Source organism: Peromyscus californicus, unplaced genomic scaffold (assembly GCF_007827085.1).
Source record: "Peromyscus californicus insignis strain IS unplaced genomic scaffold, ASM782708v3 Scaffold_11__1_contigs__length_118956290, whole genome shotgun sequence".
NCBI classification, from domain to species: Eukaryota; Metazoa; Chordata; class Mammalia; order Rodentia; family Cricetidae; genus Peromyscus; species Peromyscus californicus.
Genome location: NW_026294402.1, coordinates 98,752,773 through 98,777,331, shown reverse-complemented (window position 1 = coordinate 98,777,331; position 24,559 = coordinate 98,752,773). Strand labels below are relative to the sequence as shown.

Sequence of the window (24,559 nt, the reverse complement as noted above, 5' to 3'; positions counted from 1 at the left end):
AAACATAAATTGCCTTATTTACTCCAGACTGCATGAGTTCCACCATTTTAAATTATGGCTTCTGATATGTGGCCCTCTCAACTACCCAGAGCATATCTGATTCTGAAATTACAGTTTTGACTTTAAATGTAGCATAAATTCCTCATGCGTGTTTTGTCAATACTTGTAATAACTTTATCAAATCAAATTAATTGGTGTGTGTGCATGCACATTAATATTAATTTTTGCTTTCTTTAAATGGGTTAAGAATCCATGTCATATTCATAATATAAAAATTCAGGCCAGTCAGATGGCTTACTTGGAAAAGGCACTGGCCACCAAGCCTATTAAACTGAGTCTAGTCTCCCAGACCCATACAATGAAAGGTGAATACTGACTCCCAGAGATTGTCCTCTGAACTCTGTAACATATGCACTCACATGTGCGTGCGCTCGCTCTCGCTCTCTCTCTCTCTCTCTCTCTCTCTCTCTCTCTCTCTCTCTCTCTCAATAAATCAGTGTAATAAAAAAAAAAAAAGAGTAGTAATGGATGGATCTAGAAAAAATCATCCTGAGTGAGTTAACCCAGACTCAGAAAGACAAACATGGTATGTACTCACTCATAGCAGGATACTAGATGTGGAACAAGGATGACTGGACTGCTACTCACATCACCAGGGAGGCTACCTGGAAAACAGGACCCCAAGAAAGACATGGGGATCGCCCAATGACAGAGAAATGGAATGAGATCTACATGAACAGCCTGGACATGAGTGGGGGTAGTGAAAGGCGAGGGTCGAGGGAAAGAGAGCTTGGGGGAGCGGGAGATCCCAGCTGGATCAACAACAGAGAGGAAGAACAAGGAATAGGAGACCATGGTAAGTGAAGACCACATGAGAATAGGAAGAAGCAAAGTGCTAGAGAGGCCCACAGAAATCCACAAAGATACCCCCACAACAGACTGCTGGCAATGGTCGAGAGACAGTGAACTGACCTACTCTGGTGATGGGATGGCCAAACACCCTAATTGTCATGCTAGAAACCTCATCCAACTACTGAGGGATCTGGATGCAGAGATCCATGACTAGGCTCTGGGTGGATCTCTGGGAGTCCAATTAGCGAGAATGAGGAGGGTTTATATGAGCGAAAATTGTTGAGACCAAGGTTGGATAAAGCACAGGGACAAATAGCCAAATGAATGGAAACACATGAACTATGAACCAATGGCTGAGGGGTCCCCACTGGATCAGGCCCTCTGCATGGGTGAGACAGTTGATTGGCTTGATCTGTTTGGGAGGCATCCAGGCAGTGGGACTGGGTCCTTGTGCTCATTGCATGAGTTGGCTGTTTGAAACCTGGGGCCTATGCAGGATTGCTTGGCTCGGCCTGGGAGGAGGGGACTGGACCTACCTGGACTGAGTCTACCAGGTTGATCTCAGTCTGTGGGGAAGGCTTTGCCCTGGAGGAGATGGGAATGGGGGGCGGGCTGGGGGGAAGGTGAGGGGGACGGGAGGGGGGAGAACAAGGGAATCCGTGGCTGATATGTAGAACTGAATTGTATTGCAAAATTAAAAAATAAATAAATAAATAAATAAATAAAAGAATTGAAATGCCAAAAAAAAAAGAGTAGTGCTTTAAAACAAATTAGTGTATCTATTAGTGAAGCACTTTAATATGGAGAAAATTCCAAAATATTAATATTTGAAATAGTGTCTTAAATTCTTCTACATTGTATATTAAGTTTTGACAGTTTTTAACACCTGACTTATTTTCTGTAGCCATATTTCTTATAATTATGAAATTTGTTCTTTAAAATTCCTTTCTGTTCTAGCATGGCTAAAGCAGAAACCTTTCTCAATGTCTGCTTTTTTCAGACAGCTGAGCAGACATCTAGTGGGGCTCTGGACAGCTGATAACACAACCGCCACAAACTTGCTGAAACGCATTTTGGTGAGTCATCTGAGAAAAAGAAAAGCTTTCTCTATGCCTATCAGACAGAATTGAATGATGTTATTTACACCCTAACTGAAAAGGCATGCACTCTAGGACATCCACACAAGTTGCCCCAGTGACCAAATGTAATGTTAGCATGTTTGGGTTTTGACGGCTGAATTTTGTTTTGAAAATGGATTTTGTATTTTGTTGTTAGCCTCCAGGCTTGTTGGCATACCTGGACAGCTCAGATCCAGTTCCAGAGAAGGATGCGGACCGCATGCACGTCAGAGACAATGTGAAAATAGCAATGGCAAGTACACTGTCCAGACTAGCTCTTAGGGGTAAAGTGCTATCGTACCCTCTTCTCTGGAAGACTAAAACCCAAAAAACAAGAGCTGCCTTAAGTACTGAAGGTTACATCTCGTAAAATCCACCTGTTTCAAGTTGTATAGTGAATTAACTTTTGATATGCCCACAGTTGTGTAACTATCACAATCTAATTTTATGAATGGTAGTATGTCTTTCTCTAATCCAACTTAATGATCATGCATTCAAGAATGGTTTTCTTTAAAAATTTCAGGTGTGTGTGGTATTTTATAAAGAATATGGAATTGATCACCCTGGTAAAAGAGATAAATACTGACTACAAGTTACTTGTAACTTTTCCTCTTTCAGTAGCTCTGTTAATTATTAATGTCTGAGCTGGATGTGGTGGCACACACCTTTAATTCCAGCACTTGGGAAGCAAAGGCAGGCAGATCTCTGGTCTGCATAATGAGTTCCTAGCCATCCAGGGCTACATAGTGGGAATGTGTCTCAAAAAAATAAAAGAATTGATGTACTGACCCTGAGTTAATTGCATAAGTGTTTCTCATGTTGTTGTGTAATGTTTCTCACACCTTCCTCTCCATCATCAAACATGAGTGGAGAGGCTGAGGTTTCTTGTATAGGAAGTTTAATTTCTTACAGAAATTTTCACTTCTGTTTCTTCACTAAACTCTAATGTATAGTTTTTATTTTCTTACTTGAAATAGCGTGACCCAGTTGTATAAAGTTTTAAGTATGAAAGTAGTTATGTAATGAATGTCAGTATTACATTACAGGATCAATATGGAAAATTTAATAAAGTTCCAGAGTGGCAAAGACTAGCTGGAAAAGCTGCCAAAGAAGTTGAAAAGTTTGCCAAAGAAAAAGTCGATCTTGTGTTGATGCACTGGAGGGATAGGATGGGCATTGCTCAAAAAGAGGTATGTGTTTATTTAGGAGAAAGGTGTGTGTGTGTGTACGGTTACAGAAAAGGAGGTTATGAGTTTGAAAGAGAGCAAGGGGGTTGTACGTGGGAAGGTTCAGAGGGAGGAAAAGGGAAAGGAGGAATGATGTAATTTTTACTTTTAGAAAAGAGGTAAAAAGGGAATGTGTCTTAATTCAGATCCATTGCAGTCCACAGGTGTGGCAATCAGATATTTCTAACAGAATACTCAAAGCTTAAAAAAAATGAATGTCACCTAATTCTGATTCATATTTTCCTCAGTTACTGTTTTGGGAACTAATGATTAAGATTTTAGTTAGATAATATAAAATTGCTCTCTTAAATTTTCTCCTACATATTCAAATTTTCATATTTTGCCTTGCACATATAGAAATATACTATACTTGTTGGCTGGTTTTATTCAGAACTAAACACATTTTGGAGATACCATTTATGTTTTTTAATTAATGCATTGTATGTGTATTTAAATTTTGTGACACTATTCCTTGAGCCAAAGTCAGATGTGAAGTTTCGTTTCACTCTTCGGGCACATGCCACATAAGTCCCTGCAGCCTGCACGCTTCCTGTCATGGGTGGTGCAGAGGTTAAGTTTGAACAGAGTGCTCTTTGGGAGCTGACTTACTCTCAGTTCTTCTGCTGACACCTAACAGTGTCTTTGTTTGGGGAGATTATTTCCTTATTCAAAGAAAATAATTTCATTTTCATTTTCAAATGGATTTCTAATGAATTGCCAGACTGCCTAAATATAAGGGAACAAACATGTTGTGTATTGATCTGAAATTTGGATCAATCTTGAGCATAGTAGGTTAATACTAATTTGTCTGCATGAAGACTGCAGTGTGAAGAAACACTGACAGGCTGTCGGGCTTCTAGGGGTGGAGCACACCGAGGTTCGAGGTTGTGCTTGCTGACTAGTGTCTGAGCTGAACCCCACTACCTCCTTACTCAAGTTGCAGTCTTTTCAGAAATGTACTTTCCCTCTTTTCTAAAAGCAGAATAGCATTACTTCCTGTCTCTTTCTTACAGAGTTGCTTTGATGTACAAACTAGATAATTAAAGCACTGTGTAGATACCTGTTCATGACAGTTCTGCTGTTTGAGCATTTGAGCAGTGGAAATACATGTATGTATGATTTAAATACTTTTCAGTTTTTGAAAATTACAAGTTCCTGGCTTTAGCTAGTTAAGCCCATTTCTAAAGTAACAATTATTTCAACTTTATGAATACAATTACCATGTCATCATACTGCCAAGTAAGTTTTTAGTATCTGATTTCATATATAACTTTTATACAGCATAAGCTTGAACAAACATATAGCTGCTTAGCTACCAAAGGAATATCTGTTACAACAATGATTTAGAGGAGAAAGAATGCATTTTTAATACCAAAACTATCTTACTGATTTGTTGGCATTATTTGCATTGGGTAGTTAAAATTTTGAGCCCATGATTGAAAATATTTGAGTCAGGAAGATGAACTGATTATTATTACTTGGTCTGCATACTGTTTTTAACACTAATTTATGAAGGAAACAGTGGTTAAGTTTTATGGCTGTCACATGCATAGAAACAAACAACATTAAAAAGATGGAGTGGTCTTGTGCCTTTGTTAATCTGATTGCCTAATCCTGAAGAGAGGTACATCTCTTATGATGGGACGTTTATAGGGCCAGTTTCAACTGCCATGATGCTGTGTGTTAGATTAGTAGCAGCCTTTGGTTAGTGTTGACTAATTGATTTGGTTTTTTTTGTTGTTGTTTTGGTATGTTTTTATTTTAGTTTTTTCAGTTTAGGGATTTTCTTTTTTTAGCTAGTAATGATACTAAGCTTATCCTAATTTTGTATACACATTTTATGAGAAATTTATTATTTTTTATTGGTATGAAATTTATATTTTTATCACGCTAAACTGCTGTCCATTTATATGAAAGGGTGAGAATTTAACAAAAGTGCTCTTTTGTTGTTGCTTTAGTTTGTGTTTTGATTTTTATCTGGGCCTTACTAGAACTTACCTTTTAGCTCTCCAGCCTCCGCCTCAGCCTCCTGAGAGTCTGTCCTACAGGCAAGCACCACCATGCCCACTAGAAATGCTTCTGATTTCTAGTGAGAAGTTTTAAGTAAAGAATTGATTAGCTGTAAACACCAAAGTGTGAATTATTTATACTTATTCAGTTCAGTTTGTGTTAGTTTTTATGATGGTGTGTGGAATTAAAATTTATAGTAAGCAGTTCCATACATAACCAGTAAGTTGTATTTCAAACAGAATTTATTTTTTTCAGATTTAATCTTCATTTCATTTTTAGTCATTCTGTGCCTATTTTCTAGGTTTATCTGAATTGCCACACTAATGAAGTCTAGACTTTAGGTTTTTAATTGACACCACTCCATGCTTTATGCTTGTTACATAGAGGATTAGGGTTTTCGTGTCTGAAATACGTATAGTTCCACTTAGAGCAGGTACCCCCAAGGCTTCAAGGATAACCTTCAAGGATTGTTTGAGATCATTTCCACCTTCCAGTTGCAAATCTTATCTACATACCTGTCTCGGGAACAGGGTCCAGAGCTTTATGGGAGATCTGAGGTCTACAGCTGCTGAAAACTTGAGTTAACAGGTTTCGAGAAACAGGTGGCTCTCCCATTGTAAAGTGAAGATGATTTACACTGGTGACCTTCTTGTGGAATTTCTATCGTAGATACAGCTTATCAGATTTAGATTTCATATTGTCCTTTTTATATTTTTCATCTTACTTTTTTTTTCCTTTTTATAATTAAATTCAGGACAAAAACCATATGGTGAGTTAAGCCCTTTACATGTGTAAAGTGCTGAACTGGCGTGTAGCATTGTCTTGACATGCTTTAGTGTGTCCGTCTGACTTTACATTGCCTGGATGTAATGCTAGTTTCTCCCCCATCTGCTGCTTCAGTGTGTGCTCGCCCCTCTTAGGAGTGGTGTAATATAATATTTTTACGTTTGCTATGTTTTTCATGAATTTTTATTAACTGCATGTAAATGTTGGAAGCAAGTCAGTTTTTGACTTGTAAATTTTACTAATGATATTGTAAACATTATAGCTTTGGTGTTGAAACAGCAATTTTCGGTTACGTAGGCGATATTGAGCATCTCTGAGAACCAATGCTAGCGGATGATTTGGAATGGTTAATGTTCTGGACTGCTTCACTAAGTTAGCTTCAGTCAGCTTGACGTCATGGTTCCTCAGTTCTCAGGCAATGTCCTGCTGCCTGGTTGATGGGTCTGTTCAGTGCCATTGAGAGTGCTGTGTAGCTGTACGTGTTTGTTTTCTTTTCCAGAACATAAATCAAAAGCCAGTCGTTCTTCGGAAGAGAAGACAAAGAATAAAAATAGAAGCGAATTGGGATCTCTTCTATTACAGGTAAACTGGAGGCCTCTCTTCCAACGTGGAGGAATTGGGAGAGTGCCTTATGCTGCAGATATAGTTCCCGAGAATGTAACTGTTAAGACTGGTTCCATTAGACATGCTCTTATAAAATTAAGGCTAAGTCAGCCATCCGAGGAGTTTAAGTATTTTAAGAATTTTATTAAGGCTTAGAGTTGACTACATAGGACAATTCCTGTGGTTTAGAATTAGCTGCATACCTACCTTCAGCCATGTTAGCAATGGAGTCTTCACAGAGGTCGATGGTAAAAGCCCAAGAAGATTGGTAAGAAATGAATGTCCATCCTAGTGGCCTCGTGGACTTTACAGCCTTCCAAACATTGATCCAGTCCCCTTCTGGTGGACACACATTAGAGGAGTACATTCAGGTAGATAGCCGCATGGTTTGTGGAAGTTCTTTAGGGTAACTCAGAGTGCTCAGTCTTTAGACGACGTGTTGATTTTATCTTGACTCATTAAGGAAAGCATTTGGTTTGAAAACATCCCACACTGCTTACATCACATACCACTTCAAGTATAGGATATCTTCAAGTATATGCTTTGGATTTCTTCCTCAGGAATCCTCACTTGTGTTGTTCCCTGAAGATATCCTTGAAACTCGGAAGTGGCACTTGCTAAAGGGGCTGCTGACTAAGAAATAGCAGATGTAAAATCCATCCACCCCTAGCTAAGGTTTTGTCCCCATTTGTTGTAATGATTTTTCCAACAGTCGTACAGAGGCTCGTTGGTTCATCGATGAGGGCAAAACGGATTGCTCTGAAATCGGTATCTGACGAGATTATTTTCTAACTTGAATTTTTTATTAGCTATGAATAACTGAAACTGAAATAGCCATTTCAAAACTTCATGCAAATTTATCTAATAGTATAAACTTACAACATAAAAGAATTGAATAGTGAATGCCTGTGTGTTTATTAGAAGGTTCTACCTTTGACATTTTACTCTGCTTGCTTAACACTGAGTTGTTGTTTTTTTAATTTATTCTTGGTAAAGTTGAATAATCTTGTGATTTTCTTGCTTATTATAAGATGCAGTGAGAGCTGTTGGTAGATCTTGAAAGATGCTTGTTTCTTACTGTTTCCTGATTGTTTATGTGTTTAGGTTTAGTCAAGACCACGCTAGATCGAACCTCATTTGGAATTTTAAAACACGGGAAGAGCTGAAGGATGCTCTTGAGTCTGAAATGAGAACGTTCAGCATCGATAGAGAGCTTGGCAGTGCCAGTGTGATCTCCTGGAACCACCATGAGTTTGAGGTACAGCTTTGTTTTCAGAGCATAGTAACCTCAAAAAAGAAAAGCATGTGCTATCTCTAAAGATTTAAAAATACTTATAGAACTGCATCCTTATCTTTCCCCGTGTAATGTAACAGATAATAGTGGGAAATTCTAATCTTTGCTTGATACAAAAATAAAAAATGAATTTTGATAAGTAACTCAACATTACACCTGAGAATCATGCATGAGTTTTAATAATAATTTTGGCTTATGCAATTTGCATATTGTCATCTCCTCCCCATTTTGGGGACTTTACATTTGTTCTTTATTGAAATGTAGATTTTTAAATTATGATTTTATTCTGATTGCAACTATATTTTGCTACTTTATTAAAGTAATTGATGTGAAGAGTAAAGAAACAAGAAAAATGTACAAGGTTGATAATTTGATGTTTGAGTCTTTAAGTGTATGAGTATGATGTATGTGATATATGCAGTGATGTGCTGCATAATGCTGTTTTGCTTATTCATGGAAGATAATATTGACCAGTGGCATTATAACCATCTTTTTAGTATTAAGCATGCTTTGGGCTGTTTGCAAAAAAGCAGAATAATCCAACAGTATGCCTCTCAGAGTATATCCCCATTGCTAAGTGATGTGTGATTGAATATCACTGAAACCAATGTAACAGATTCATTGACCGTGCACATAATCCTGCTGGCTTTGATCTTTAACCCAACTTCTAAAGTATATCATTTAAATGTACTCAGTCCCTCCTTGAAAAAAATTTTCCATACTTTGGTTTAAGGCACCTGTAGTCTCCTGGGTTTCCTCCACTATCCACTCTTTTTCAGTCTTCTCTACTCCTCTCTCCTCATCTCTGTGACCACAAGGTGGCCTTGTGTCTTAGTTAGGGTTTCTATTGCTAAACATGACCAAACACCATGACCAAAAAGCAAGTTGGGGAGGAAAGGGTAATTTAGCTTAATACTTCCATGTCATAGTCCACCATAGAAGGAAGCCAGAACAGGAACTCAAACAAGACTGGAACCTGGAGGCAGGACCTGATGGCAGAGGCTATGAAGGGGTGCTGTTTGCTGGCTTGCTCCTCACGGCTTGCGTCGCCTGCTTTCTTATAGAACCCAAGACCACCAGCCCAGGAGTGGTACCACCCACTATGGGCTGAGTCCTCCCCGATCAGTCACTAATTAAGAAAATGCCCTATAGACTTGCCTACAGCCCAGTCTTATGGAGACATTTTCTTACTTGAGGATTCCCTCCTCTCAGGTGACTTCAGCTTATATCAGGTTGACATAAAACTAGCCAGCACACCCGGGAATAAGTTCTCGGGCCTCTTTTTATTTATATTCGTTGCCGTGATGATCTTATCATCTTAAGGTTTTGATTTTTTTTTTCCATTTGCAGAAAGTTGGTCAGTTTTTATCTCCTGCTTAGATTTTCTTTCCTAGACAGTGTACATGTGTCCATCCTCAAATTGGGTGTATTAGTAGTCTCTCTTCAGAGTTGTGCTCTTGTCCTTCCTCCTTCTCTAGTAGTCTTTTTGATCTTAGATAACAGGTACTCCTTATCTTCTAGTCAGAGGCATTGCAATCATCTTATATACCACAAGTTGGTTTTACAAGTGAATCCCGTCGCCTGACCTTCAGAAGTTATCTAGACCTCCCCTTCTTTTGGGCTGTGTCACCACCACTGCTTTCAGCCTTGCCTCCCTGAACTCTGTTACCAACACAGTGACAAGGTCATCTGATTCATAAGCAGGCAGAGTGCTGGAGGTAGAGCTCAGTGCTGAAGTGCTTGCCTGGCCTGTGTGTGGCCCTAGGTTCAATTCCCAGCATTGCAATAAAACACAGAAGTGAGTGGGCTGTATAACTGCTCAGTCCTTGGTGTGCCTGTGGCTTGTCACTTCATATACTGTTAGATTGGGTTCTTGAAATGACTCACAAAGCAGGGCCTGTGTACTCCTCAAACCGAAATGTTTTCACTTTGGCCATATCTCATACTTCTCCCCAGGTCTGACTCGGTTCCGTTTACACTGACCTCCTGAGCACCATGTGTTCTTAACTCAGGGTCTTTCTGTTTGATGTTAGCTTTTGCCTAACAGAAATCTTTCTCCTGGAAAGCCTCATAATTTGTTTTCTCATCTCCTTCAGGTTTTTTCTTCAATGTCATCATCTGATGGCCCTTCCCTGTCTATGCTGCTAAAAAGCATAGTCCCCTTTGTACTTACACCCATGTTCCTATGCATTCCCTTTCCTATCCACTTTCCTGCTTCACCCCATAACACTTACTATCACCCCCAAAATATATACATGTATTTCAATTTTTCATAAATCTAAGATACAGTTTTATTTGTTCTTTCAGAACTTCGTACAATATATGTGGATCCTATATATTACACCCCTCCCAGATGTGCTCCCACTTCCCCTCTCAACTTCATGTCCTCCTCTAAGTCCAGTTAGTGCTGCCCATGTATGCATAGTTGTGGGGCCATCCACTGGAACGTGATCAGCCTGCCAGGGGCTACACTCTGAGAGAAGCTGCTTTTGCCTCTCCTGGAGCTGTCCACTGTCCGTAGCAGTTCAGGTAGGGGTAAGAACTCAGGTGTCCCTCCCCGATCCATGCTGTAAGGTGACTGACTGGCTTGGCCTTGTGCAGGCGGCCACAGCTGTGGTGCGTTCATGAGGCAGTGGTCCTATCAGGTCTAGAAGACACTGTTCTATTCTGGTCCTCCTCAACCTCTGGCTCTCACAATCTTTCTGCTTCCTCTTGCTCAATGTTTCTTGAGCCTTAGGAGGAAAGAGTATAATATAGATGTCCCATTTAGGTCTGAGAACTCCATAGACACTTGTTCTCTGCGCTTTTGACTAATTGTAAGTCTGTATTAGCTACCCTCCACTGCATAACATTCTCTCTGATGAGGACTGGGAGCTGTACTAATCTGTGGATACAGATATGTATTTAAATTTATTCGACTTTTAAAATTTTATGTGTTTATGTGTGTGCTGACCTGAATTTATGTGCACCATGTGCATGCAGGTACCTGAAGAGACTAGAAGAAGTTGTCAGATCCCCTGGAGCTGGAGTTAAGGTGAAAACTGCCTGATGTGGGTGTTGGGAACTGAACCTAGATCTTCTACAAGAACAGTATATGTTCTTAACCCCTGAGCCACCTCTCCAGTCCCCAAAATTATATATTTAGAAGGCAGTTTGGTGCAGTGTCCATTTAGCAAAATAATCATAATAGGCTCTCTCTTGGGCCTGTGAGCTGCCCAGCCTCGGATTCTTGGCTAACTCCACAGTGCCAGCATAGACTTCCTCCCGTGGAGCAGCCTTAAGTCTAAGTAGAACATTGTGCCTAAAATAGTGCCGCCACAAGGTGGATGCTCAGTAATAGAAATTGAATAAATTGAACGCTCAGAATCAAAAGGGAAGTGGATATAAAATAGCAATGTACATTTTTGTAAAACAGTTATTGTAGGCTTTGAATAGAGAATTTTGATAATGTGATTTGTCAGGGAATTAATTTTACAGTTGTCTATAACTCTTTCCTTGTGATAAGCAGCCTAAATTGTGAGGGTCCTAAATTTCTTCCAGAGCCTGGTCCTGAGGTTTTCCTTCACACATCACCTCCATTTGACAGAGAAGGACTCTGAGGTACTAAGATGTGTTTACCATGTTGATATCATGTCTTGGTATGTTAGACCAGACATGAGGGATGAACTGAAGCAGCCTTTGTAAGCTGGGCAGTCCATGCTGCAGGAAAACCCAAACTGATGGAGCAGAGCTGTGCATAAAGTGTCAATGTTTATCTGAAATAGTAACAGTCTAGTAACAATGGAGACTTGGCTCCGTGGCTGAGTGCCTGCCATGCAAGCATGAGCAGTTCAGATTCCCAGCACCTAATACTGCTGTGCCCAACTAACTGTACCTCCAGTCCTAAGGATTCGTTGCCCTCTTCTGACCTACACAGGCACTGCACACATGTGCACAGACACACATGCCAGCAAAATACTCATACACATAAAATTCAAAATAAGGGGGCTGGGGCAGTGCGAGCATGCCAGCACGTGTCTGTAACTCCATTGTTGGGCGGGGCCAGGTGGAGACAGACAGATCCCACAGCTCTCTGGACAGCCAGTCTAGACAAGACAGCAAATTCTTAAGATGGAGAGCTATAGAGGGTGTGGGGGACCAGCCCCCACTATTATTTACCCCAGGAATTCTTGAGGAATGAGGGCTAAGAGACTTAGTTAGAAATAGAGAGTGGAGAGAAACAGAGAGAAAACACAGGATAGACTTGGGTGGGCCTGGATCCTTATCCAAATGGGCCCAGAACTTTATTCCAAAAGTCTATTTATAACAATGCCAAGGGGTGGAGCAAAAGACCTCCCCCTTGCTTGTTAGACCCTTACAAACACCTGGTACCCAGGCCCGTGGTCCAATCAACGTCCCATGCAGTCCTGCTGGGCACAGCCACTAAGAAACCAAGTGGGCTCTAACAGGTCCCTCTTCTTTATATTTTAAAAGAAAATACTCTTGATGCAACCACATCAAACTTAAAGACAAATAGGTTAACATAATTCTAATATAAATATTGTTATGTATCATTATAATTCTCTCAATCTCACATCTTAAAGCAAACTCTTAATATTTCTTGTTAACAAAACATAGGATAAACTTCTGATCTATACCTCTTCAACTTAAATACTTTCTTAACTTCACCAAACCATGGTGCATCTATATTAATAGGTTAACATAATAATATCTACAAGCCTACTCTCAACCTGCAAACCTACTCTCAACCTATAATTTAGAACTATACAAAACATAACATTAATTCAGTCAAGAAACACGAAAATATTTTTTAAATTAAATATACTGAGGAATATTAACACTCCCCCTTTTCTTTAAAAACAAAACAAAACAAAACTTCTCTATTTAACCGGTTCCATTTTTACATAAACAGTTCTATAAGTAGTTCATAAGTCATGCCTGTTGATAGAGTCTATATGCATAAGCAAATTCAAACTGTCCCATTGTAATGAAATCATTATTGTCCATTTTATTTTTTAAGTTCAAAAGTTCAAAAAGTTTTGGTACCACTCCTAAAAGTTCCTTTGCTCGTAGACAGGGCCTGGCTTGTCAGTTGCCCTTAAGTCTGTATATAGCTGTCAGAATCAGAATGACTCTTAAGCAAACAGTTCAAAATACAAGTCCCACAACCAAAACTTCAGTTCAAGTGAATCTCTCTGAAACCTCCACTTTCAGATACTGCTGTACTTTGCTGTCTGTAGCCTTCCATAACCAGCCCCAGACCAGGCTAGAGAGCTTCACCTCATAGCCACACGGGCTCAAGGCTCCTTGAGCTGCCATGAGCTGAAACTGTGGCCTTCCCACAGCAACCCCGGCTTTGGGAGGAAAACCCATTACCTGCACTGCTGATAGTCCAAGTGCTCAGCAAGCCTGTCCGCGGAATCCTCCATACGCTGTCCTGTTGCATGACTGTCTCACTGCTGGGAGCTCTGGCTGCAGTCTCAGCAGTTCCCACAGAGCCTCAGGCTGGCTGTTTAGCCTGGAGTATGGTTCTCACCTCCACAGCTTCCTGCTTTCCAATGTGTCTCAGCTGCTTGTCAGGCACTGACACTTTTTCTCCAGCTCTGGAAGCAGTCTGGTCTCTGCCGTCTCCTGTTCACCGCTGCTCTGTTTGCTGTTGACTTTTTCCAAGGCGACACAAACCGCTGGGCTTTCTCCGCTATTTGTCTTTCTTGCGGTGTAGCATCTCAAAGGTTGCAGAATCTTACTGTTCACCTTTCCCGCAGCGCGGCATCTCTGCAGGGTTTTCCAAACTGTTGTTGTTAGCCTCTCTCATGGCTTAGCTTGTTCATTTTTCACTATAGCTTTCTTTCCGTAGAAAGCTCGTAGACCCTCGTGCATCTGCCACCTGCACGGCGTTGATGCCTTGAGGGTTTCAGCTTCTGAGACCCCCTGGCTACTATTTTCTGAAGCTGGCAGTCTCTGGAGCTGTTTCTTGTTGTTATTGGTGGCTTTCTGGAACTGCCACATCCACACAGTCCACCATGGACATTGCTCTCCGAATAGGGAAAACCTACTCTAAATTATTTTTTTCACCATGTCCTTAAACTTAAGGCCTATATATTCTAAACCTACATTTCTCTGATTCACTTTATGCTAAATATATGACCTATTTAAACCAACATTCTATAAGTAAGTTTTTTTGTCTACACTACCTTACACTTGTAAGTTTTTCCTGCATTATATTGCTACACTCTACCTTCCTTATTTTTTATAGATAGAAAAGAGAGAGGGAGAAAGAGAGAGAGATCTATAAAGATAATTCTAACGCTGCAGCCTCGCGGCATTTCACTGCCTTCCCTATACACCTGAGAGTAATACCGTTGCCTAGTGGGCTCCAACAAGCGGGTACACCCAGTGATGACCTCTACCTTCACACATGTGTGCACATACACACACACAAATAGTGTATTACCTGGTATTTTAAGGAATGATGAACTCAGCCAGGTGTAGTGACACACACCTTTGAGCCCACACATGGGAGGCAGAGGCAGGTGGTTCTCTGTGAATTTGAGGCCAGCCTGGTCTTCAGAGTGAGTTCCAGGACATCCAGAGAAACCTTGTTTCAAAAAAACAACAACAAGAAAAAGGGAAATGAAATGAAATGTTAAACTCTAAATAGGAAAAAAAAAATCTATTATAAACTCAAATGATGTTTATATTTGTTAATAAAGGTTAAGTATGAGTGCCTGGCAGAGGAAATCAAAATAGGCGATTATTACTTGAGATTGCTGTTGGAGGAGGATGAGAATGAAGAAAGCGGATCAATAAAGAGATCGTGAGTCTCTCTTTATGTTGCTTTAGATTTGTTGTTGCTATTTGTTTCTTGGTTATCTCTACTGAACCTCTTTTTAAATCTAGGTATGAATTTTTCAATGAGCTCTACCATCGCTTCCTGCTCACTCCAAAAGTAAACATGAAGTGTTTGTGTTTACAAGCCCTTGCTATCGTTTATGGCAGATGCCATGAAGAAATAGGGCCCTTCACAGATACAAGATACATCATTGGGATGTTAGAACGGGTAAGGACACCATGAGGGAAGACTGCTGTTGGGTCGTGTCAAAACTAACTTGATCACATCGTCACAGCAACTTTCTGCATGAGGTTTCTTTAATATCTGTTATACTTACTCAAGTTTAAGTGGGAGGCATAGGAAAATAGCAAATGAATTCAAATTTGTCCGTGCCAGTTTGTCCTTGCTGGTTTGTTTTTTCAGCTTTTGATTTTGAGCAGATTTGGTGGCTTACTTGCCAACTTGAAGTATCAGGTGTATAAAAGAAATAGTAACTTCTAGTTGTGTGTATCTTTGGGTTTTCATTTTAGAAACATAAATGCTTCTGACATGTTAAATTTTAAAGTGTGATGACAGTGAAGTTACCTAGAAGACCAGTGATTTTAAACAGGAGATAAGTCAGCATGTATTTTATTTTATGTGATTTACATTGACATTTGAGCCTGCACTGTTAATTTGCTCGTTAGACAGTGGGCTTGACTGTGATCTGTTTGATGCAGAGTATGTCCTGCATTCTTGCACTAGTGTTTATGTTCTTTATTTTAATTATTTAAATATTAACAAGCTGCATGGAAGAGACTGTCTTACCAATTTTCAGAATAGCCATCCATGCTTGTTCCAGTTGTGAGCTCTGAGCCATTGCTCTGTGGGAAAGTTCATGAGGCAAGCAGCACAGCTAGCAGAACCCTGTTGCTTCCTATTAACTGAGCAACAGCAGTGAGTCCTTTGTTCTTTTTAGTGGGTGGGGCAGGGAGTGTTAGGATCTTTCTAAGTGGCCTAGGCTGCCTGCAGGGTCAGTGTATAGCTCTGGCTGGCTTTGAACTTGCGATCCTTTTGTCTCAGCTTCCCAAATGCTAGGATTAGAGCATGCACCACCATGCCTGCTTTGCAGTCCAGAATCCTAACTGCTGTTCCAGAGAACTCGAGGATGTAGAACACACCGTTTGTGTTTTAAACAAATACGTTTTTCCTTCTCACGTTCATTTTAATGAAACACCAAACTTTTCCAAGTCAAAGGATTTCACTTACTTCACTTTTTATGTTCCTTAAAAGCTATTATATTAGTATCTATAAGGACTCAAGAATATCTTCCATTTTAGGAAATTAAATAAATTCTATAAAATTGCAAACAATGTAAAACACTTAGGAATTACAGTAATTGGCAGGCAGACACCTGTAATTGTCTCTTTAATGTTTCAAAGATGACTTTTTGGGGGGAGGGGGAGTTTCGAGACAGGGTTTCTCTCTGTGTAGCTTTGGAGCCTTTCCTGGATCTCACTCTGTAGACCAGGCTGGTCTCGAACTCAGAGATCTGCCTGGTTCTGCCTCCTGAGTGCTGGGGTTAAAGGCATGTGCCACCACTGCACAGCCAAAAATGACATTTTTTCTCAGTTGATTTTGTGAAGCTGTCTCAGGGATGTTTTATCCACTGTTGACTAAATTGTTGTTTATTTCATTAGTGCACTGATAAACTTGAACGGGATAGGCTGATCCTCTTCCTGAACAAGCTGATCCTTAATAAGGTACAGTCTTCTGTATAAATACACTGTCATTCCAAGTTATGTGCCCAGGCACAGCTAACCTGTTAGTCAAATCATCCAGAGATGGCTTTTTTCTTCTTTAGATGAAAAAACTGAGGGCTTCAGGTTTATAGAGGGGAAAGGTTTTTGCCAGTTTTCCTGCATATCCTGCCCTGGTATTCCAGGTGCTAAATGAAGCCTCTTCCTTTACATTACAGAAACAGTCTGGAGGTGCTGGAGGGTGTGACTCAGAGGTAGAGCACTTGCTGAGTGTGTGTGCGGCACCACATAAATTTCAACATTAAAGAATTTTTTAATGTAATATTTTATTTCTGGTTATTGGATAACTTGTTTATTGATTAGCGGGATAGTTGTAGGGTTAGAGTTTATCATGCTGCTTTGTTTTTCTTGGGGGAGGGTGTGCTTACTCAGACCATGATCTCTTTATAGTATAATTTTGCCCTTTTAACCCTACAAATACCAAGTAAGTATAGTTGCATGCCAGAAATTTCTAAAGAAATTCCATATGTGCTAGCCCTAGAGAGTGTGCTAGGTTACAGCACTATTGACGAGAAAGGCTTTAGATTATGCAAAAATGTTTTCTTGTTTTAGAAAAACGTTAAGGATCTCATGGACTCAAATGGCATTAGAATTCTTGTGGACTTGCTTACTCTTGCACATCTTCACGTGAGCCGAGCAACAGTCCCTCTGCAAGTATGTTTGCTTTCTAGCTCCTGCACGCTTTTTGTGTTCTTTGGATACAATTTCAGAATCACAGGAGTCGCTGAAATCTGCATGTGGGTTCATGTACATGGCTGGTGAAACATTTCTCCAGTAATTACAATAGTGCCAATGCAGGGAGATGAATGCATGCCAAAAAGGAGTTGTTACCACCAGAATCAGTTATTTCCTGATACCATTTGTCTTTTATTGTCAAGTCACTGTCTCTCTAATGTGGCTTGTTTTTGATGCAGTGTGACCTTTCAGTTGATTTCATTGGATATGTAACTAGAACATTCAGCATTGATAAACACCAAGAATATGTTTTGCCCTAAGGCTACTGGGGGCACTATTCAAATCATCATACAACAAGACAAAGCCACCAGACCTTCCCTGGTGCTTGATTCAAAGAAAGATCTGTATTTTAGCTTATTTGATGTTTTGTGTTTTTAAATACAATTTTTTAAATAAATTTCTGGCTCAGATGTTTTAATTATGACAGAAAGCCTTTTAAATATTTTAGAATGGGTCATTTTCTGGCTTTAGATATGATTGATAATCACAATGCTTATTAAATACCATTGCAGTGTACCAGGTACTGTTCTGGAGAACATTTACATGCTAAACCCCTCAGTGGCCCTGTGTGGTGGTTTCCATCATTGCCCCATTTGCAGCACAAACTGAGGAGCAGAGGGGCTAAATAAGCACATGCCATTGTTCCCTGTAAGCTCAGGCTCAGAACCAGGTTAGCTGCAGGAAGCTTGTGCTCTTAGCCATTTTGCTGTATTTACAGTTTGACTCTAACTGAAAGCTGATCATTACAGGACTATCTAGAAACCATGGTATACCAAAACTTACTAACATAAAAACTCTTATCTTCCCAAAACATTAAGAAAACTGTAAGAACTATCTGTGTTGCTAAGAGAGAAAATTATAACAAATCTAGTTTTTCTAATCTTAATTAGCTTTGTCTGTGATTCTTGAAGTTGGCAGCTGTCTGAGCCCAAAATAGTTCATGCTGCTCTGCCCCCACGTAGGCATCTTATATTTACAGTCAAGGAAGGAAGTGGCATACAGACGATAGAGGCAGGTACAGAGAGCTGACTGCTGCCCACTCTGCCCTCCTTGAACATGTTTGGGCAGTTGGCTGACTAAAGCTGAGACTCAGCTCTTCTAGGAGTCGATTAGGAAATACTTCCTTTGCTAGCTTATGGCTCACTATGTACAGAGAGGTCTTCAGGCAGAACCTAAGTGTGTTCAACAGCAGCAGCTCGAGGCCAGACCTCATTCATTTTAACATTGTGGGAAGGACGGAAAAATATTTAACCTGCTGAAACCAGGACTGGCATTTTGACTCTGATCTAGCTGCTTACTGAAGCCCAGTTCCCCTCCCCCAAAACTTTAATATGTTGAATATTGTGGTTTCAGGTTAATAATATTTTATGTAATTATTTACATTTACTGAACTTTAGTGCCATGAGAATTTATTAATGACCACAGGGAATATAGATGTCCTTAAATTAGACAGATGAGTTAATTTAGGAAATTATTTATATGTGTATTAACAAAGAAATATCTTTCTTTGGCTGTTCCTTAGGCATTTAATCCTTTTTTGAAAGAATTTGAAAGAAAAAACTTCAGACCAAAATTTGGTACCCAATAAGTTGTTTATGGCTTCTGCCCCTTAGATTTCTGCCTTGGAAATAACTGAAATCTCTTTTAACATAGAGCAATGTGATTGAAGCATCTCCAGATATGAAGAGAGAGAGTGAGAAGGAGTGGTATTTTGGCAATGCAGACAAAGAAAGGAGTGGTCCGTATGGATTTCATGAGGTAAGTGCTGTGTAGGAATTTCTTGTCATCTCTGCTTTGTTGATGGTTCTTAGTGATAGAGTCTTCCAGACTTTACCATGTAGCCTGGACTTGACAGATGCTGACAGCACAGATGTGCAGCAACATACCTGGCAGGTCTTTGCCGTCCGTCTTATGCCCTCTTTTTTAGTACTCGTATAGATGTGCAGTATTTTTTTAAGATACTGTTTTTATGTATGTATATGTGTGTCTGTAAATGTATGCCACATGTGTGCAGGTGCCCAAGCAGGCCTGAATCCCAGAGCTGAAGGGATCTGTGGTCATGAGACACCTAACATGGGTGCTGGGAACTGAATTCAGGTCCTTTGACGGAACAGGAAGTGCTCTTATCTTCAGAGCTGTCTCTCCAGTCCCTAGAAATTCAGTATCTTTAAACTGATTACTGTATTTAGCACCAGTAGTCATACAACTCCATTTCTTCCTAAAGCGTTAGGTGACTTGAGGTTCTAGAGATGTACCTATGTTACAAAATCATGGTTCACATCTTACAAGGCTCTTGTCACAGGAATGTCACTCACAAGGTAGCATTGATTTTTTTCAATGAATTTTTATATAGTAACTATTGCTATTCTAATTGTATATCATCTAATGCTTCACATAGTATGATCAGTACGTGCTCATTGAATAGTACGTGCTCATTCTGGGAGCCAAGAGCATCCCCTTTACCACAGTGTTTGGTCCTATCCTCAACCTCTCAGTCTCAGTCAGAATGAGGGGCCAAGCCTTCTCATATATAATTTGGTTTCTGTCCACTTTGCTTATCATTTGTGCACTTTGCAATGTTCTGCATACTCTTTTATTTGCCAAATAAATGGTTATTTTTACATTATTAGTCAAATTTGGGTTCCTGAAATGCTGTTGGCAAGATCTTGTGTATTCATAGTATATTTGCCATGCTGGAACATCACTGTCTCATAGTGGATTTTTGTTTCTTATGTATTGTACTGATATAGAAAACATTGGCAAACATTTCATTTGATTTTGTGTTTGTAATAATGATGCCTTCAATCAATTAAGATGCAAGAATTATGGGCCAAAGGAATGTTGAATGCAAAAACCAGATGTTGGGCTCAAGGCATGGATGGATGGCGACCGCTCCAGGCGATACCTCAGCTTAAGTGGTGCCTGTTAGCCAGTGGGCAGGCTGTTCTGAATGAAACTGACCTTGCTACCTTAATACTGAACATGTTGATCACAATGTGTGGATATTTTCCGAGCAGGTACAATCTCATTGTTATTTTCATGACTAGAAGGGACTCTCAGATATCCTGATCTCTCCATTGTGTGGATATGTCCTCTGTAATGTTAAAGGATTACTCTGGCAATTTAAAACAAGGATGTCCTCTATGTGGCTTGGGATAGTGCTTCTTTGACCTTTAAACTTTTTGAAACAGTTACAAAGAAATAATTTGCAAATTATATTGATGTGGTAACTACAAACAACCTTTTCTGAGGGATTTCAAATAATCTTAACATAATTGATATTTATCAGCTGTACTCTAGCACTCATAACAGTCATAATATTTACATGGATTAGATAGGAATGTTTGGAAATAGATATCTATAGCCCATGTCAATACTGAGTGCCAGCTCCTGATCTGCTGGGCTAGCCAGGCCTGCTGTTGAAGATGGAATGATTGACAGCCCACAGCTCACCCCATAGGACCATTACAGGCAAGGATTTGCTTCCTATAACAATCACATTTGTAACCTTTACCTGGAATATTTAAGTCTTCATAAAATATTTGCGCACACATCATTTTGTTTTTATGCTGTTGTAAAGATAACCTGATAGAAGTGACTAAAATAACACACATATCTCGTAACACTGTGCTCATCTCATAGTTCTCTTTAAAAAATCAGGTTAAACTCTAAACCATACAGTTCGAATTTAGAAATAGTAATGCATTCATTAAGGCTGTATTTGAAAAGTGCTGACCATCGTTAAACTAAGGTTCAGTTTATTTGACAGAACTTGATATAGGGCCTTTGGGGGGACTATCCACAGACAGTGTGTTAGACACCACAAAGTTTAATCAATTAAATAATAAATAAGAGTCTTTGGCTCTTCTAGGGTACTGTTTTTCAAGGAAATCTTATGGAAGGAAATGAAGTCATATTAAACAGCCAGTAGATTTAAACCAATACCTAATCATGTTCCCAGCTGTATGAGAGCTTAGTCTTCATTTACAAAAGAGGAAGGTAACTTGCTTCATGCCTAGTAGAATGTCATATGCTCTGAACATACAAATTCCAATCAATATATTCAATGTTGACCTTAGGAACTGTTTTCTAGGGATCAGGATAATGCCATCATTCGTCCTTTGCCCAGAGTGAAACGACTGCTGTCAGACAGCACCTGCCTTCCCCATGTCATCCAGGTGGGTCACTTCTGGTCACCACGCCAGACAGGATTTTAAAGATTATTTTATTTTACTATAAGCCCTTGTCTTTATTTCATTATAACCCATTCCCTTTTCATAAAGCTGAACCCCAAGTTACATTTGCTTCATATATCCTTTTTTTAAGATTTATTTATTTTTATATGTATGATGTTTTGCTTTCATGTATATCTGTATACTGTGTACATGCCTGGCCTCTGGGGACCGGAAGAGTAGATATCAGGTCCTCTGGAATTGGGAGGTACAGCTGGTTGTGAGCTGCCTTGTAGGTACTAGAAACCAAATCCAGGTCCCCTACAAGAGCAGTCAGTGCTCTTAACTGCTGAACCATCTTTAGCCATAGTTCTACATTTAGTTTTTAATCTGAATGTACTGGGGAAGATTGTATATCCAGGAACCTAAATGTGTGATATCTTCAGATTCCAGAATCATTCAAAAGGGATTTTATTTATTATCCATTCTTCAAAATCCCATCACTGTGGGAACTGCAAGGGTGTGCTCCTTTGTACTACAGATTGGTATGGGGCACAAGGATGCACTAGCAGCCTACAGATAAGGGCACACTCATTTCTCTAACAGGTAACAGCAAACTCACTAGCATTCTCAGGGTTTGACTGTTTTCAGGTGAGGGTTTTATGGATAGCAACCACTTCAAAGTATAGACTTGGATACGTAGGGTATACTAAAATTTCTTTTCTTTTTCTGCATTATGCTGTTCTTTTGCAATTTATAATATAACTGAGGCTAGCAATAAATCCAAATAAGTAGGTTCCAGAGATTTTAGGTAAACTTCTTCCTGTGTATTTATTATTCTGTCCTCCTAACTATGTATTCATTATTCCATTAACTCTACATAGACCTTATGATCTGTGGTGATCATTTTTGTCATTTTAATTGAGAGTGACAGTTTTTATGTTTTAACATTGATGTGTTACTACCTAATACCTATGGAAACCACTGATAATATGAAGATTGCTGAATTTGAGAATGCAGTTAGCACCTTTTTAATTTATTAGACCAGCATATGTCTTAGTCACTGTTCTGTTGCTGTGAAGAGACACCATGATCAAGACAACTCTTATAAAAGAAAGCATTTAATTGGTGGCCTGCTTACAGTTTCAGGAGATTAGTCCATTATTATCATGGCAGGGACCTGGCAGCAGGCATGGCAGGTGTGGTGCTGGGGAAAGAGCTGAGAGCTACAGCCTGATCTACAAGCAGAGGGAGAGACTGCACCTAGCTTGGACTTTTGAAACCTCAAAGCCCACCCTCAGTGACACACTTCTTCCAACAAGGCCATACCTAGTCTTTCTAATCCTATCAGAGTTTTACTCACTGGTGACAAAGCGTTCAAATATATGAGCCTATGGGGATCATTCTTATTCAACCACCACAGCACATATATATATGGTTTTTCTTACCATGGACATTTCTGTTCATTCCCTTAAGTGAAAGTACACTATAAGTTGTTTTTAAACTGTTATCAGCTAATCCCAGAAGATTAAGTGGCTATGTATCTGAGGTGATACCAAAAGAAAGGGGTTTTTGTTTGTTGGATCCTGTCAACATGAATATAAAGTACTCAGAAAATCATCTCCCAAACCTTCTCCCAAGGTTTCTAATACTGAAAAGAAAAAAATAAATGCAAGCAGCATTAAATTTGGGATTAGGAAGGGATGGTTGAAAAATGTTAAGAAATGTCTGTATAGAATGAAACTTGGTCAGTGAAGGGTATCTATTTTAACTAATCAAAACTTCTGGTGGTATCTGAAGAAAAGGAAAAGAAGTTTTTTGATAAATTTAGCCTGTGTCCCCCCCCCAAGACATGTTCCCACCCAGAACTCACTATGTAAATCTGGCTGTCCCTGAACTCACAGAGATCATCCTGCCTCTGCCTCCTGAGTACTGAGATTAAAGATGTGGGCCACAATGCCCTGCTAAATTTAGCTTCTTTTAATAACACATGCTTCTGTATGTTTTATACTGAGTTCAAAATATTTCTTCTAAGTAATTTTCACTTATTTTCCTCATAGGAACCCTTGCTCTGGCTGGAACACAAGTAGCTCAAGCAGTTTTCCAAGCACCCACCATGTTGTGCTTAGAAAGGGATTTCCTGTGTTTTTCTTGACATAGGATGGTCACTGGTTTGACCATCTACAGCTTAAGAATTTTTAGAGTGGTATAGTGCACAGTGAATAGATGTCCTATGTTTTCTTGCACAGTGACAACTTGAAATACTCTGTTGTTTGTTACTGTGAGGCAAAACTCAAGATCTGCTATTTCCCAGTACCTAATCTCAAACTATAGCTGCCCTTAACATTTGAGAAAGTCCTACATGACTGTTCTTGATTTTTCCTTCCTAAAACTTGCCATAGCATGGAACATTGTGATTGCCTTGTTGAACAGATAGGACATGAAGCAGGAGAAACTTAAGACACCAACTTAAAAGAGAAACAGTTCTTCTTTCTCACACCTAAATCTAGACTATTGGCTGTCACATGGAGCTAGTGTTCACACCTGAGTCTATTGGTCTGTCACATGGATATAATGCTTATTACACCCTGCATTGTATGCTTGTTTCATTTTTACTAGTAGTAATTGACCCCAGATTTGGGATTCTTTTTGTTTGTTTGTTTTTTGAGACAGGGTTTCTCTGTGTAGCTTTGCGCCTTTCCTGGATCTCACTCTGTAGACCAGGCTGGTCTCAAACTCACGGAGATCCGCCTGCCTCTGCCTCCCAAGTGCTGGGATTAAAGGTGTGCGCCACCACTGCCCAGCTTTAGGATTCTTTGGAAGCAAATATTTAATGAAAATTGAAACACCACCTTTGTTATGTAAGTCATAAGTAAAACTTACTAAATTGGCTTAGCATGCATCTGTTCAGAGCAGCTCTGCTCGGGTCTTTATTAGCCAACATGCAGTCAGTGACCTGCTGTGTCCCTCAGTGTTCTAGAGCCCGTGGTCTCTCAGAGCTTTGTGGTCGTCACAGCCTCTGGGTTCAGTGCCATTTCACTAGGGGCCGGTTTTTGCTCTGCTCTGCAACTAAGTAGCCTTCAGGTGTTTTTCATATCAGCTTAACTGAAACTAATGCAACACAGACACGTG

General features: G+C 39.7%; 1 protein-coding gene across 3 annotated transcripts in view; it reads left to right on the top strand.

The window, feature by feature from the left end:
* Dnajc13 (DnaJ heat shock protein family (Hsp40) member C13) overlaps positions 1–24,559 on the top strand; it is a 117,524-nt gene that overhangs the window by 48,630 nt on the left and 44,335 nt on the right. For 2 of the 3 annotated variants that reach the window (XR_008214028.1, XM_052718871.1), the window contains exons 18-30: positions 1,853–1,928; positions 2,128–2,223; positions 3,017–3,160; positions 5,961–5,975; positions 6,492–6,574; positions 7,700–7,853; positions 14,603–14,706; positions 14,790–14,949; positions 16,401–16,463; positions 17,073–17,174; positions 18,909–19,013; positions 20,070–20,272; positions 21,349–21,433. Coding sequence is in view for 2 of the 3 variants with exons in the window: in XM_052718871.1 (XP_052574831.1) it covers positions 1,853–1,928; positions 2,128–2,223; positions 3,017–3,160; positions 5,961–5,975; positions 6,492–6,574; positions 7,700–7,853; positions 14,603–14,706; positions 14,790–14,949; positions 16,401–16,463; positions 17,073–17,174; positions 18,909–19,013; positions 20,070–20,272; positions 21,349–21,433 (1,390 nt within the window). In the remaining variant the exon portion in view is untranslated. The remainder of the gene's footprint in view (positions 1–1,852; positions 1,929–2,127; positions 2,224–3,016; positions 3,161–5,960; positions 5,976–6,491; positions 6,575–7,699; positions 7,854–14,602; positions 14,707–14,789; positions 14,950–16,400; positions 16,464–17,072; positions 17,175–18,908; positions 19,014–20,069; positions 20,273–21,348; positions 21,434–24,559) is intronic. The other variant, XM_052718879.1, reaches the window with a different exon arrangement.